The sequence below is a fragment of the Sinohyriopsis cumingii genome, chromosome 6 (assembly GCF_028554795.1).
Source record: "Sinohyriopsis cumingii isolate HCF-2022 chromosome 6, ASM2855479v2, whole genome shotgun sequence".
NCBI lineage: Eukaryota > Metazoa > Mollusca > Bivalvia > Unionida > Unionidae > Sinohyriopsis > Sinohyriopsis cumingii.
In genome coordinates, this window is record NC_142966.1 from 83,826,513 (window position 1) to 83,840,505 (window position 13,993).

At 35.6% G+C, this 13,993-nt stretch overlaps 1 protein-coding gene across 14 annotated transcripts in view; it reads left to right on the forward strand.

Moving 5' to 3' along the window:
* Positions 1-13,993, forward strand: part of LOC149797346 (uncharacterized) — a 117,143-nt gene that overhangs the window by 57,380 nt on the left and 45,770 nt on the right. For all 14 annotated transcript variants that reach the window (XM_089962087.1, XM_089962082.1, XM_089962083.1 and 11 more), the window contains 4 exons: positions 1,398-1,541; positions 2,555-2,695; positions 5,345-5,440; positions 9,496-9,557. In XM_089962087.1, coding sequence (XP_089818213.1) covers positions 1,398-1,541; positions 2,555-2,695; positions 5,345-5,440; positions 9,496-9,557 — 443 coding nt within the window. The remainder of the gene's footprint in view (positions 1-1,397; positions 1,542-2,554; positions 2,696-5,344; positions 5,441-9,495; positions 9,558-13,993) is intronic.

Genomic DNA, 13,993 nt, shown 5'->3' on the forward strand with positions numbered 1-13,993 from the left:
AAAGAATGAAACGGCATTTATAGTGATCACGAATAGTAACGTTTTATAAAGTAACATATATTTCTGAATGATAAAAGGTGTTCATTTCAATTAAATATCTCACTCCTTATTTGCATACAGACAAAACTGGCTGATATATTTTAGATAGTTACCTTTTTAAGCACATTCATACATACATATATGCATATACACATACATATATACATGCACACATACATACGTAAGTACGAACATACATACATAAATGCATGCATACACACACACACACACACACACACACATACATACATACATACATACATATGCCACCATCTTATCTTGAGAGATGTTGAATACTATAAAAACAAAAATCCTATCGACTGACCAAATCGGAGACGGAACAGTTAGCTTTAAGGGACCACTATTAACGCCCGGGACGACATAGAAATATTCCTACAAAAATATCCTCTTTTCTTTAGAAATCATAAAACTCATTCACACATGCAGACCACTAAACTGAAGACATTTGGGAAAGCAGCTTGTCAATTGTTTACATTTTTTTTAATGGCTTTATTTCAGAAGAAAAAAATTAAAATTAACAATCATTTGCTGAAATTGTGCATGTCTACCTTCAGTGATGCATGCATGCCCGTATCACTTGTTGTTATAATAATTTTCTGTGATCTGAAAACACTTAAGTTGTTAGATCGTACCTTCGTATCAGTATATGTGCCCACCATTTATACAGATGTTCATGTGAGGATTTCCTACCTACACGCTATTCGGAAATTGTATATTGAAACGTTTGACTATAAATATTACAGCTTTACAGCGATGTCAATATGTATAAAATACATAACATATAAAACATAAATAAATAAATAAAACCTGAACTCCATACAAGAATTTGCATACATACATATATATATATATATATATATATATATATATATATATATATATATATATATATATATATATATATATATATATATATATATATATATATATATGTCAAATAGGATAGGAGCTGAAATGAACTACGAACGGAAATAAACTAAACTTACTAAAGGATTGGACTAAATATCGGTTCCTTCCTATTATTTTTGCTTAAAATTGAGTTCTTATTAATTCCTTTTCTCTAGTTTAGCATAAAATATAACACCAGAAGAGACTGAGATGCAGTGCCTTATATGCACTAGTATTGTTCCAAATCAAATGATTGCAGGACAAAACATTTTCTTTGTCAAGTAGACATAGTGTATTCTATGTGATTCACGAAATGCTACATTTCCTATTTATTACAATAAGAAAGATGAAACTTTGGCAAAAGATAACAAATGTTAAAAATTACTCCGTTCATTAAAAAAAAAAGTTTAAACCGTTTTAATTATATATGTATGCCTTCTGCTTTACAGGTCATCAACCTTACTTAAAAAGGTGCCAATTCCAAGGCGGCACTTGGACACATTTGGAGGCTATGGATATGAGGTTGGTACTAAAAAGGGCGTGATTCTACACACAGACAGATACCAATGGGATGGCTACAGATCTCTTGATTTGTAAGTTTGGAAGAAAATAAAACGTTTGTTTTTATTTATTTATGCGAAAAGCATGATATTGAAACAAAAAACTTTTTTTTCTTTCTTGTTAGAGTGGTTTGGGGGAGGTTGGGCCTATATGGCCCAAAATCATATGCACAATGTCATCATGTTTTTAAAGTCAAGAGTATTGTAACCACGTGTAACCAAGCTTTCTCATTGGCAATATAATGTACATTTCAAATGTGCCATTTATAGTTGTCAAAAGTTGAAAATCTCAGTAAAAACTGCATTGATAAATTTTGCTTAAAAAGTTAACAAAAAAAATAGAATTATGTTATTTTAATAACCTAAAAAATAAACAGTCAGTCGCACACTATTTGCGCGTTTTTTTTCTTCTTCTGATTCTGCATCAACGAACCCTGTTTTCAATTTGATACAAGTTTCTACTACTCTATGAACAATCTCAAAATATTCACAAAACTGAGTTTCGCTTTCATATACCTAGTTTTAAATCTTATTTTCTTTGTTTTTTTGTATATTGTTTCTTGTTTGTATCTTGAGGACTGTACTTTTGACTTAGTGACACTGCCATGTAAATGATACAACTGTTTACGGTGTAACATTGCCTTGTAAATGATACAACTGTTGACTGGGTAACACGGCCATGTAAATGATAAAACTCTTGGCTTGGTAACACTGCCATGTAAATTATACAACTGTTGACTTGGTAACACTGCCGTGTAATAATATAACTGCTGACTGGGTAACATTGCCTTGTAAATGATACAACTGTTGACTTTGTAACATATCCATGTAATGATACGACTGTTTAGTGGGTAACACAGCCATGTAACGATCTAACTGTTGACTTTGTAACACTGCAATATAAATGATACAACTGTTGACTTGGTAACACAGTCATGTAATGATACAACTGGTGACATGGTAACACAGTCATGTAATGATACAACTGGTGACTTGGTAACACAGCCAGGTAATTGCATAACTGAACCATTACTTTCTCATCTAAGTCTGAACCAGAGGGAGCGGCTGCAGGCCGAGTTTGAGTACATGGAAAAGCTGCGGGGTATAAAGCGACGACGTGAAGTCATGCCTCATAGGTCCAATCTAGACCTTTTGATGGGAGGCAAAAAAGTGGAATTCTGTGAAAGGTAATTTCTTAAAAATAAGTTTATTTCTTAAAGATAGACTTGCATTTTAAACTTCCCGGACAATTAAATGTACATAAATAAAAAAGTATGTGACTATCATTTAATATTGTAATTAAGCTTTTAGAATACCATATACATGAGCTTATAAGTAGAGTCCAACTAGGAACATTATAGACCTGATATAGTGATATATGATGTGCCAGCAGATTAGTGTCTATGTTGATAGTATTACTAATTACAGTGGCAGATCTGAATCTGTGATGTTTGCGATTGGAGTCAACTTATAAGCGAGTATTTATGGTACTCAAAGATGGCATCCAGGAACCAAATGCCAATGGTCATAAGTAATGGGCTGAGTTGCAAAGGGATTCTGAATGTAGCCAGGTCTCCGAGTTTTATGCATAGCCATTTTTAATAAAATGTTGCTTTTCACATTTATTAATAGATTTGGCAATTTCTAGTTATCAGGCATCACTTTCATAAATCATCTGATCTTGATTACATAATTACAAATCTACAATTAAAACTTGCATTATGTGTCTTTCTTGCAATATTTCGATTGTAATTCGTAAAATTAAAGCTCTGTAGATTTCATCTCAGTATATACTGAGATAATTTATTTTCCAAAAGTTCATAATATTATTTTAGAAACTCGCAAGTGGTAATGACTGTAGGATAGAAAATATTCAAGGTCAAGGTACAAAGTTCAACTGTAGACTTCCCATTTCCGAGTTTTTGTGGGGTTTTAAAATATTTATTTTACCATGAATTGTTTTAACAAAATAGAACCAAGTAATGCGTTGAATTAACGATATACATATCATCTTCACACATTGTTAATTTCTTGTAAAATTAGGTCACTATTTCCTCCATTTTATATTTTCTTAAGGTTCAAGGAGTAATGGTGGCTGCATATTATTTATTTTTGTAAAATCTCATATGCAAAGCTAACGTTTAGCAAATAAAACAAGTGTTTGTAACTAGCAAAACGGAACAAAAGCGAAGCGAATTGGAACCTTTCAATTTTCCCCTTCCTGCCAAATAATTATTATCAAGAGTTTCAACTTTATCAGATACCTTTTAAATTCCATTGCTTTGCAAATTTTCCTGCAGTCATTTACCATTACAGCTGAAGGTGTTTAGTGCAGTCTTATACCTGGTAATACAGCTAAGTTCCCATTTTGCTATACGGTAAAGAATTACCCTACAAAGAAAAGGTTACTTGATCTATTCGAAAATCTTTCAATGAGTTGCCAACACCTGATAAATAGGTTGAAGCAACAATGTAATTTGGCTGAATGTTCTCATTGATATGTTGACACAGGTCCAAATATCTCATCGATGTTGACCAAAAGCCAATTAAGAGCTTGCTGTAGGTTCATTATACATGTTTTTAACAGAAAGACAGTGCCAAAATTGATTATGCAGTGTGTGCCATAAAATACAAAGATATATTTGCTGACATTACAAAAAAGTGAAGAAAAATGCTTACATATTTAGAAACCGCAGATTGGGTGTTTGTTTGTTTGTTTGTTTGTTGTTTTTTTTTGTTTTTTGTTTTTGGTGGATATGTTTGGTTTTGTTTGTTTTGTTTGGGGTTTTTGTTTTTGACTTTGGGGGGATGTATGGTTTTGTTTGTTTTGTTGGGGTTTTTTGCTTTTTTTTACTGAATTACATTATGATATTAAAATTTGACCTAGAAAGCGAATCCAAATCCTTCAAACCTAGAGTTGGTCCAGGGATTACATATTGAATTGCCTTGATATTTGCAAAAAAAGGACTAATTTTGTCATCTATATCAGTATTCATTTTTCATTATGTTCCATCTTAATTTTAAATTAAGTAGTATAGTCAAGAAAATGATCATATTATACAGGGAAATGCAAGTAAAGTCTGACAGCTGATCCACACATCTTCTCTGTCAGCTTCCATTTATTTCCTTGGACAAGCTGACACAACGTGTGGTACCTTTTTGGCTGATTAGTTTGGTTTAAAAATTTAACTGACAATGAGATTCTACAAAACAAAAGCACAAGAAATCTGCAAGTTTTATTCATCCTAGTTACTGAAAATTAGAAAACCTAAACTGACCAATATGTGTAGATTTAAATTATTAATTGAAACTCCTGACAAATTTACTATTTCCGTGCAGTTTTCGCTGGCACTTATTGGCCATAGAAGTCAGAGCTCTGGCTACTGTGGTGTCAGGCCTTTTGGCGGGGTCTTGAAACTAAAAGGAGATATGGCTACTATGGTGTCAGGCCTTTTGGCGGGGTCTTGAAACTAAAAGGAGATATGGCTACTATGGTGTCAGGCCTTTTGGCGGGGTCTTGAAACTAAAAGGAGATATGGCTACTATGGTGTCAGGCCTTTTGGCAGGGTCTTGAAACTAAAAGGAGATATGGCTACTATGGTGTCAGGCCTTTTGGCAGGGTCTTGAAACTAAACGGAGATATGGCTTTCAAAAACTGCTAAATTGTTATGTATCCTAAGACCAAAAATATCATAATTAATTTTATACTTTAGTATTTTGCTGCATTCCACTCAAATTTATATCTGCATATTTATTGCCAGGCTGCCAGAGTCTGATATTTTGAATCATGTACCTGAAGAATGATCAAAAGATATTATTTTTATATTTGCTTTCAGGTTTGAGATACAGAGAGAAATCCAAAAACTGAAGTCACTTATTTTGCCGCAGAATGCTAGAGACTTGTATCATGGGCGAGGGTTCAGATTACCTGAGTAAGCAGATTGTCATAATTACAAATTTACAAAGTAAATCCACCTTTATCATAATTACAATTTACAAAGTAATGCCACCTTTATCATAATTACAGATTTACAAAGTAAATCCACCTTTATCATAATTACAAATTTACAAAGTAAATCCACCTGTAAAATACTACAGTATATATGCATGCAAGTATGTATAGGGTTCAATGGCATGTCAGCACAATACTGACTATAGAGTACTGATTAAAGGTAAATTCAAATAACATCAAGGTAAAGGGTTGCTTACCACTCTCAGATGATTAACCATTTCAAATACATGTTAGAGGAAGTCCTTACAAGATAAAAAAACATCAAGGAAAATATATCAAGGTCAAGACATACTGTAATTCTTAAAAGGGGATATAAATATAAGTTTAAATAATATTGATACCTTAAAATATAGATTTATGAGCAACACTTGCCCAGATCTGCTGTATAATCTAGCAGATCTGGTTCACTTTAAGTTATAACTGATTCACTGTACATTATAGACCAAAATTCACTGGTACAGTGTACACCCTGAACCATTGGCACTTTATATACCCTGGTTACTGGTACATTTTAGACCTGATTCATTGGTAGATTAGAAATCCTGATTGACTGATACATTATAGACCCTGATCCACTGGTACATTATAAACCTAAAGTCACTAGTACATTATAGACCCCAATCCATCGATACATTATAGACCCTGATATATTGGTACATTATATACACTAATTCGTGGGTGCGTTATGGACATGAGAGACACCAACATCGTAACCCTGTACAAGAACAAGGTTGACAGAAGCGACTGCAACAATTACAGGGCCATATCCCTTCTCAGCATCATCCTTAACAGACTGCAGATGCTTGCTCACAGAGTGTATCCTGAGACACAGTGCGGGTTCCACGTAGAGAGGTCCACAATTGACATGATCTTCTCTGTCAGGCAACTGCAGGAGGAATGCAGAGAACAACACAGACCCCTCTTCTGGCCTTTAAGGTGTTCAATCTGGTCAGCAGAGATGGATTCTTCACAATCCTGGCAAAGATTGGTTGCCCTCCAAAGCTGCTAAGCATGATCCAGTCCTTCCACCATGACATGAAAGACACAGTGCAGTACGATGGCTCAACGTCCGACCCCTTTGACATCCGCAACAGAGTGAAACAGGGCTGCATCCTTGCCCCCACAATTATCTGCATCTTCTTCACTGTCCTGCTCAAGCACGCCTTTGGGACGTCCACAGAAGGGATTTACCGGCACACGCGATCAGACGGCAAACTGTTCAACCTGGCACGACTGAAGGCAAAGAGCAAAGTGCCTGAATCAGCCATCAGGGACATGCTCTTTGCAAACGATGCTGCTCTAGCCACTCTCACAGAAGCTGAGCTACAGTGCCTGATGGACCACTTTGCTAAAGCATATGATGAGTTTGAAAGAAAACAAACGTGATGGCTCAGGATGCCGACCCCCCCCCCCCCGCAAGCATCATCATCAACAACTACGAACTTGAGGTAGTTATTCAGTTCACGTACCTCGGCTCTAACATCACCAACAACCTCTCGCTCGATGCTGAGCTCAACAAGCAGATTGGAAAGGCATCAATAACTCTCTTAGGTTGTCACAGAGAGTGTGGAATAACAGCATGCTGACCCTGAACACTAAGTTCTCCGTGTACCGTGGCTGCGTGCTAAGCACTCTCCTGTACGCCAGTGAAACCTGGACTCTATATGCCTCACAAGAGAAAAGACTGAGCGCCTTTCACATGCGATGCCTCTGACGCATACTCGGGGTCACCTGGAGCAATTTAGCAACAAACAACGAGGTGCTTGAACATGCAAGATCCCCAGCATGGTCACACTCCTCTGACAACATCATATCAGATGGCTGGGCCATGTACATCGGATGGATGATGGACAGATCCCAAAGATATTCTTTATTCAAAACTAAGCCTCTGGCAAAAGGTTGATCAGACGGCCACATCTCCACATCAAGGATGTCTGCAAGCGTGACACGAAAGCCATTGATATCAATGTCAACACCTGGGAAGAGCTTGCTCAAGACAGGTCCAGCTGGCGACATGCTCTGATCACTGGTCTGAAATCCAGCAAGGAGAAGCTACGCTTGCTAGCTGATGAAAAGTGATTGCAGAGGAAGAAGAAGCAGCTCCAACCCACACCAGACTCTACCTTCAAGTACACAGCAAGTGCAGCAAGGACTGCCACTCCCGTGATGGGCTACATAGCCACAGCAAATGCTGCACAACCACCAACTGGGACATCTCTCATGGGCACACTTCCATCATCTCTTGATATGAATGGTAGCCAACCACCTATGGACCCTGATCCATTGGTACAATGTAGACCCAAATTCACTGCTACATTATAGACACTACTAACAGAGTAAACTTTGATGATGATGATGATGATGATGATGACGATGATGATGACTACCCTTATCCATTGGTACATTATAGACCCAAATTCACTGCTACATTATAGACACTACTACTACTAACAGAGTAAACTGTGATGATGATGATGACGACGATGACTACCTTGGTAATATTTTAACTGTAATGAAGATGGTTACCGCTATATGAATATGAATATTTTTTGGTTTGTTTATCTCACTTAAGAAAGTCAGCTGTAAAATAGTAGTAAAATGTCCGTCATTGCTAAGTTTGGTGTCTCTCCCATTTCAGTTTAGGACTAAGATGACTGGCAGACAGATAAGGAGCATCACGTTATTTTTGTCTGCAAATTTAAAATAGGGATGATCAATAATTTTTGGATTCTGACCCCAAAAGAGAGATGGATAACTACAGTACTTATTAACAAACACCCCATCATTTAGATTGCTTTATACGGACCCACAATAAACACCCCATCATTTAGATTGCTTTATACGGACCCACAATAAAAACCCCATCATTTAGATTGCTTTATACGGACCCACAATAAACACACCATCATTTAGATTGCTTTATACGGACCCACAATAAACACCCCGTCATTTAGATTGCTTTATACGGACCCACAATAAAAACCCCATCATTTAGATTGCTTTATACGGACCCACAATAAACACACCATCATTTAGATTGCTTTATATGGACCCACAATAAACACACCATCATTTAGATTGCTTTATACGGACCCACAATAAACACACCATCATTTAGATTGCTTTATATGGACCCACAATAAAAACCCCATCATTTAGATTGCTTTATACGGACCCACAATAAACACCCCATCATTTAGATTGCTTTATATGGACCCACAATAAACACACCATCATTTAGATTGCTTTATATGGACCCACAATAAACACCCCATCATTTAGATTGCTTTATATGGACCCACAATAAACACACCATCATTTAGATTGCTTTATATCGACCCACAATAAAAACCCCCATCATTTAGATTGCTTTATATGGACCCACAATAAACACCCCATCATTTAGATTGCTTTATACGGACCCACAATAAACACACCATCATTTAGATTGCTTTATACGGACCCACAATAAACACACCATCATTTAGATTGCTTTATACGGACCCACAATAAACACACTGTCATTTAGATTGCTTTATATCGACCCACAATAAAAACCCCATCATTTAGATTGCTTTATATGGACCCACAATAAACACCCCATCATTTAGATTGCTTTATATGGATCCACAATAAAAACCCCATCATTTAGATTGCTTTATACGGACCCACAATAAACACACCATCATTTAGATTGCTTTATATGGACCCACAATAAACACCCCATCGTTTAGATTGCTTTATACGGACCCACAATAAACACACTGTCATTTAGATTGCTTTATATCGACCCACAATAAAAACCCCATCATTTAGATTGCTTTATATGGACCCACAACAAACACCCCATCATTTAGATTGCTTTATATGGACCCACAACAAACACCCCATCATTTAGATTGCTTTATATGGACCCACAATAATTTGTGACCACAAGGGTCTACATTATACTTTGTCTGGTTATGCTTATTTCAGTGACCACAACTCCATTAAACCAAGAAGAGCTCCAGCACTGGATTTTGATCTTGATGATCCAAGTAAGTTTATATATCTGTATATCCACAGGAATAAAACACAAAAGACATGTCAATGTATATTCTCTAGTGTATTGTAACAGATAGGAATAAAACACAACAGACATGTCCATGTATATACTCTAGTGTAATGTAACAGATAGGAATAACCCACAACAGACATGTCCATGTATATACTTTAGTGTATTGTAACAGATAAGAATAACCCACAACAGATATGTCCATGTATATACTCTAGTGTATTGTAACAGATAGGAATAACCCACAACAGACATGTCCATGTATATACTCTAGTGTATTGTAACAGATAAGAATAACCCACAACAGACATGTCCATGTATATACTCTAGTGTATTGTAACAGATAAGAATAACCCACAACAGACATGTCCATGTATATACTCTAGTGTATTGTAACAGATAGGAATAACCCACAACAGACATGTCCATGTATATACTCTAGTGTATTGTAACAGATAGGAATAACCCACAACAGACATGTCCATGTATATACTCTAGTGTATTGTAACAGATAAGAATAACCCACAACAGACATGTCCATGTATATACTCTAGTGTAATGTAACAGATAAGAATAACCCACAACAGACATGTTCATGTATATACTCTAGTGTATTGTAACAGATAGGAATAACCCACAACAGACATGTCCATGTATATACTCTAGTGTATTGTAACAGATAAGAATAACCCACAACAGACATGTCCATGTATATACTCTAGTGTAACGTAACAGATAGGAATAACCCACAACAGACATGTCCATGTATATTCTCTAGTGTATTGTAACAGATAAGAATAACCCACAACAGACATGTCCATGTACATAATTTACTGTTAGAATAACCCATAACAGACATGTCCATGTACATAATTTACTGTAAGAATAACCCACAACAGATATGTCTATGTACATAATTTACTGTTAGAATAACCAACAACAGCCCTGTTCATGGACATACTCAAGTGTAATGAAGTTAAATCTTTGCAAGATATGAACACATAACTTGTTTCAGTGAAAGTCAACCATTTTTCTGGTGTCAATCTAAATTCCTGTTAGGTTTCAAACAAACTTTTCTTGTTCAACCACAGTAAAAGAAACCACCACGTTTTCATTCTCCAAGAGGTTACTGCTGTAATAAACTAAAAATATAGTCAGTTATCTCAACATGAAATTGTATGATTGTGAATATGTATGTATTGTTTATTACTGTGTCTTGTCTGTATAGTTTACATAACATTATTGTATAGGGTATGTAATATTGTCTTCTATGTGTCATGCTTTGGTGCATGAAGATAGCATAAGCTGTTGTTTTACTTAAGTGCACTATTTCCATGTTTTCCATGTAGATTCCATCCTTTTTCCATGGAAATACTGTCTATGGATCAATCCTGGAGCATTGTTTGCATTTTCAAGGCCTCTTTCAATGGAAAATCCCAGGAAATGAGAGGCTTAAAAATTCACTTGTCATCCATGATACAGGCTGGTCATTATCCATCCCAACCAAGGAAGAAGGACAACTTGGACAGTATGGACATTTTCCATACAGACTAAGAGGCTGGAAACAGCTTGGCAAATGTCCACACCTGTGATATATGATGAAATTCGTGGCAAATGTTTAGCCAGCATTTCAAGGAGCATCAAGTTTACTCCTAATATCCCATGCATGTTGAAATCTCTTTATATGTACAAGATTTGGTATCAGTGAGATCTCTTTACATGTACAAGATTTGGTATCAGTGAGATCTCTTTACATGTACAAGATTTGGTATCAGTGAGATCTCTTTACGTGTACAAGATTTGGTATCAGTGAGATCTTTTTACATGTTCAAGATTTGTTATCAGTGAGATCTCTTTACATGTACAAGATTTGGTATCAGTGAGATCTCTTTACATGTACAAGATTTGGTATTGGTGTTTCACATGCACAATCCATTCTGCCAATACTTAGGTCTCATAATTCTAGAAGAGTTGCTTTTAGTTGATCATAGGTCATTAATTCAAGATTTAAATATGAACTAATGCTTAGTTACTTGTATAACATTGTCTACATCTTAAGAAAATAGCAGGTAGCTAGGGTGTGATACTTTGAATAGTTATAATGACACTTACTTCATTGATGGTGTCTGAGTATTATACTTTAGGGCAAGATAAATTAGGAATAAAAGTCACTAATATTGTATGATCTCAGTGCAACATTGATGTTGTTGTTGTTATATGGTTTAACGCCATTTTTTAGCACAAGATAGGCTATAAATGGCAGCCAGTATTAATGATGGAGGAAGAACCCAGGAAAACCCCGGAAAGAACCACCGACCCATGAGAAGCTACCACAAGCTTTCTCACATTAAATTAGGAATAAAAATCACTAATATTGTATGATGTTACTGCAACAATGTAGTACCTCAGTGTAACATTGAAATATCTCAGTATAACATTGTAGTATCTTGGTACCACATTGTTGTATCTCAGTGTAACATTGATGTATCTCCATGTAACATAGTTGTTTCTCAGTGTAATATTGTAGTATCTCAGTATAACATTGTATTATCAGTGTAACATCGACATATCTTTACAGATTATTTATTTGGACATGCTTTTCTATAAAAAAAATTAGGGCCATTTTCTGTCATAATTGTCTCACAATAAAAATGCAAAATCGGAATGAATATTCCTCAACTATGATATTGGAATTGATTGGATGAGAGAGGTCTCATGCCTTTTACATGTGCTCTACATCAAATACAGTCCATACATCCATTTGTAATGGGATCAATGTGTACATGGCACTGCTATTTTCCAGGCTGTTTTCATCCTTTTTCTGGGACCCTGAGTGGTCTAAAGCGCTCACCGTTATGGATCACTGCCATCTCACCTCTGTCTGTGTGGGTTCGAGTCTTGGGTTCGGCCAATGTTGGTATGTGAGAAAGCTTGCCAGTAGCTTCTTGTGGGTCAGTGGTTCTTTCCAGGGTTTTCCCAGGTTCTTCCTCCACCATTTATACTTGCCGCCATGTATAGCCTATCTTGTGCTGAAAAATGGCATTAAACCCTACAACAACATCATCCTTTTTCCAGCCTCAGCAGAAAATGGAAAGAAAATCATACTTTCAGCAGATTCTATGCTGCTCACCCAATTGCCACTGGACAAAGTCCATACTCTCCATGGATAAAATATGTCACTGTTTCCATATTGATAGCATAGATATGTTCCAGGGTTTCCAGCCTGTTAAATGCATGTTCCTGGATTTCCATAGACAGTTAAGTCTGTCAAAGGAACATTCATGCAATCTGACTTAACAGGTTGTGTGTTTGTATGTCTGTTTAAAAAAAAAAAAAATTCTAGAATTGTTAGTGAACTGGATGTATTAATTATGCATTTGCAAATATATCTGATTTGATTGATCTAATTAATTAAATAATTCATAAGAAATGTAAATATACTTGCTGACTTAAGGTTTGATTTATCCTCACAAAAATGTATTCTAATTACTAAAATTAATTTTGGTTAAAACTGAGATCTCTCATGTAAAGGAAATCCGAGAGGTTCATGTTCCACTGACCTTCGTAATTTACTGTCCACTTTGAGTTGTCTATAAGATAAAGCATTGCATTTTGTGCTTTGGAGAGTTTCCATTATAAAAAATATATAACATTTTGTCCAAAAAATACTGACTAATAAGTAGATTTTATTGTTACAAGAATATAATGCACATTTAAACACCATAAACCCAGATCTTCCATTGCATAATGTATCAACATATTGGGATCCAAGCTTTTCATTCCTATTATTCCAAGGCATAGACCACTGGTTGACTGAGGTCAATGCATTTCTACTTACCATATATACTCACTTATAAGTCTAATCCAGCTGCAAACTGCACAGATCCAGATCTGCTATTATATAATGCACTAGCAGATCTAGGTCTATGCATTTTGTAAGGTGTCATATGTAAAACAATCAACATAGACTCTAATTAGCTGATGCAATATACAATGGCAGAGCAGGGTCAATGTTACTTGAAGTAGGACTAGACTTACAAGCAAGTGTATATGGTAAGTGTGACACATATATATATATGGGTTACCATAGTAAAAATATCCATGCTATACAAACAATTAATGACAACTCTCAGTATTGAAATTGAATCTCAGTCTTGTTTACACTTAGTAATAATGGATAAACAAGTTGAAAAAAAAATTGAATATTTCCATTTATATTTAAATTCCATCTTCTTTCATGCATCTTGTTACAATTGTGATGCAAATGCTTTATTAATTGGTGGGGGTTGATAATTAAAAATGTTTGGCAAATGAAAATGCTTTGGTGTGTACTTTTTATGCAGGTGATGGAAGTTTGAGTTTGATTAGTCACAAAGCAATATATATTTTGTTTGATGATACTTGTTGTGGTCTAAAAAC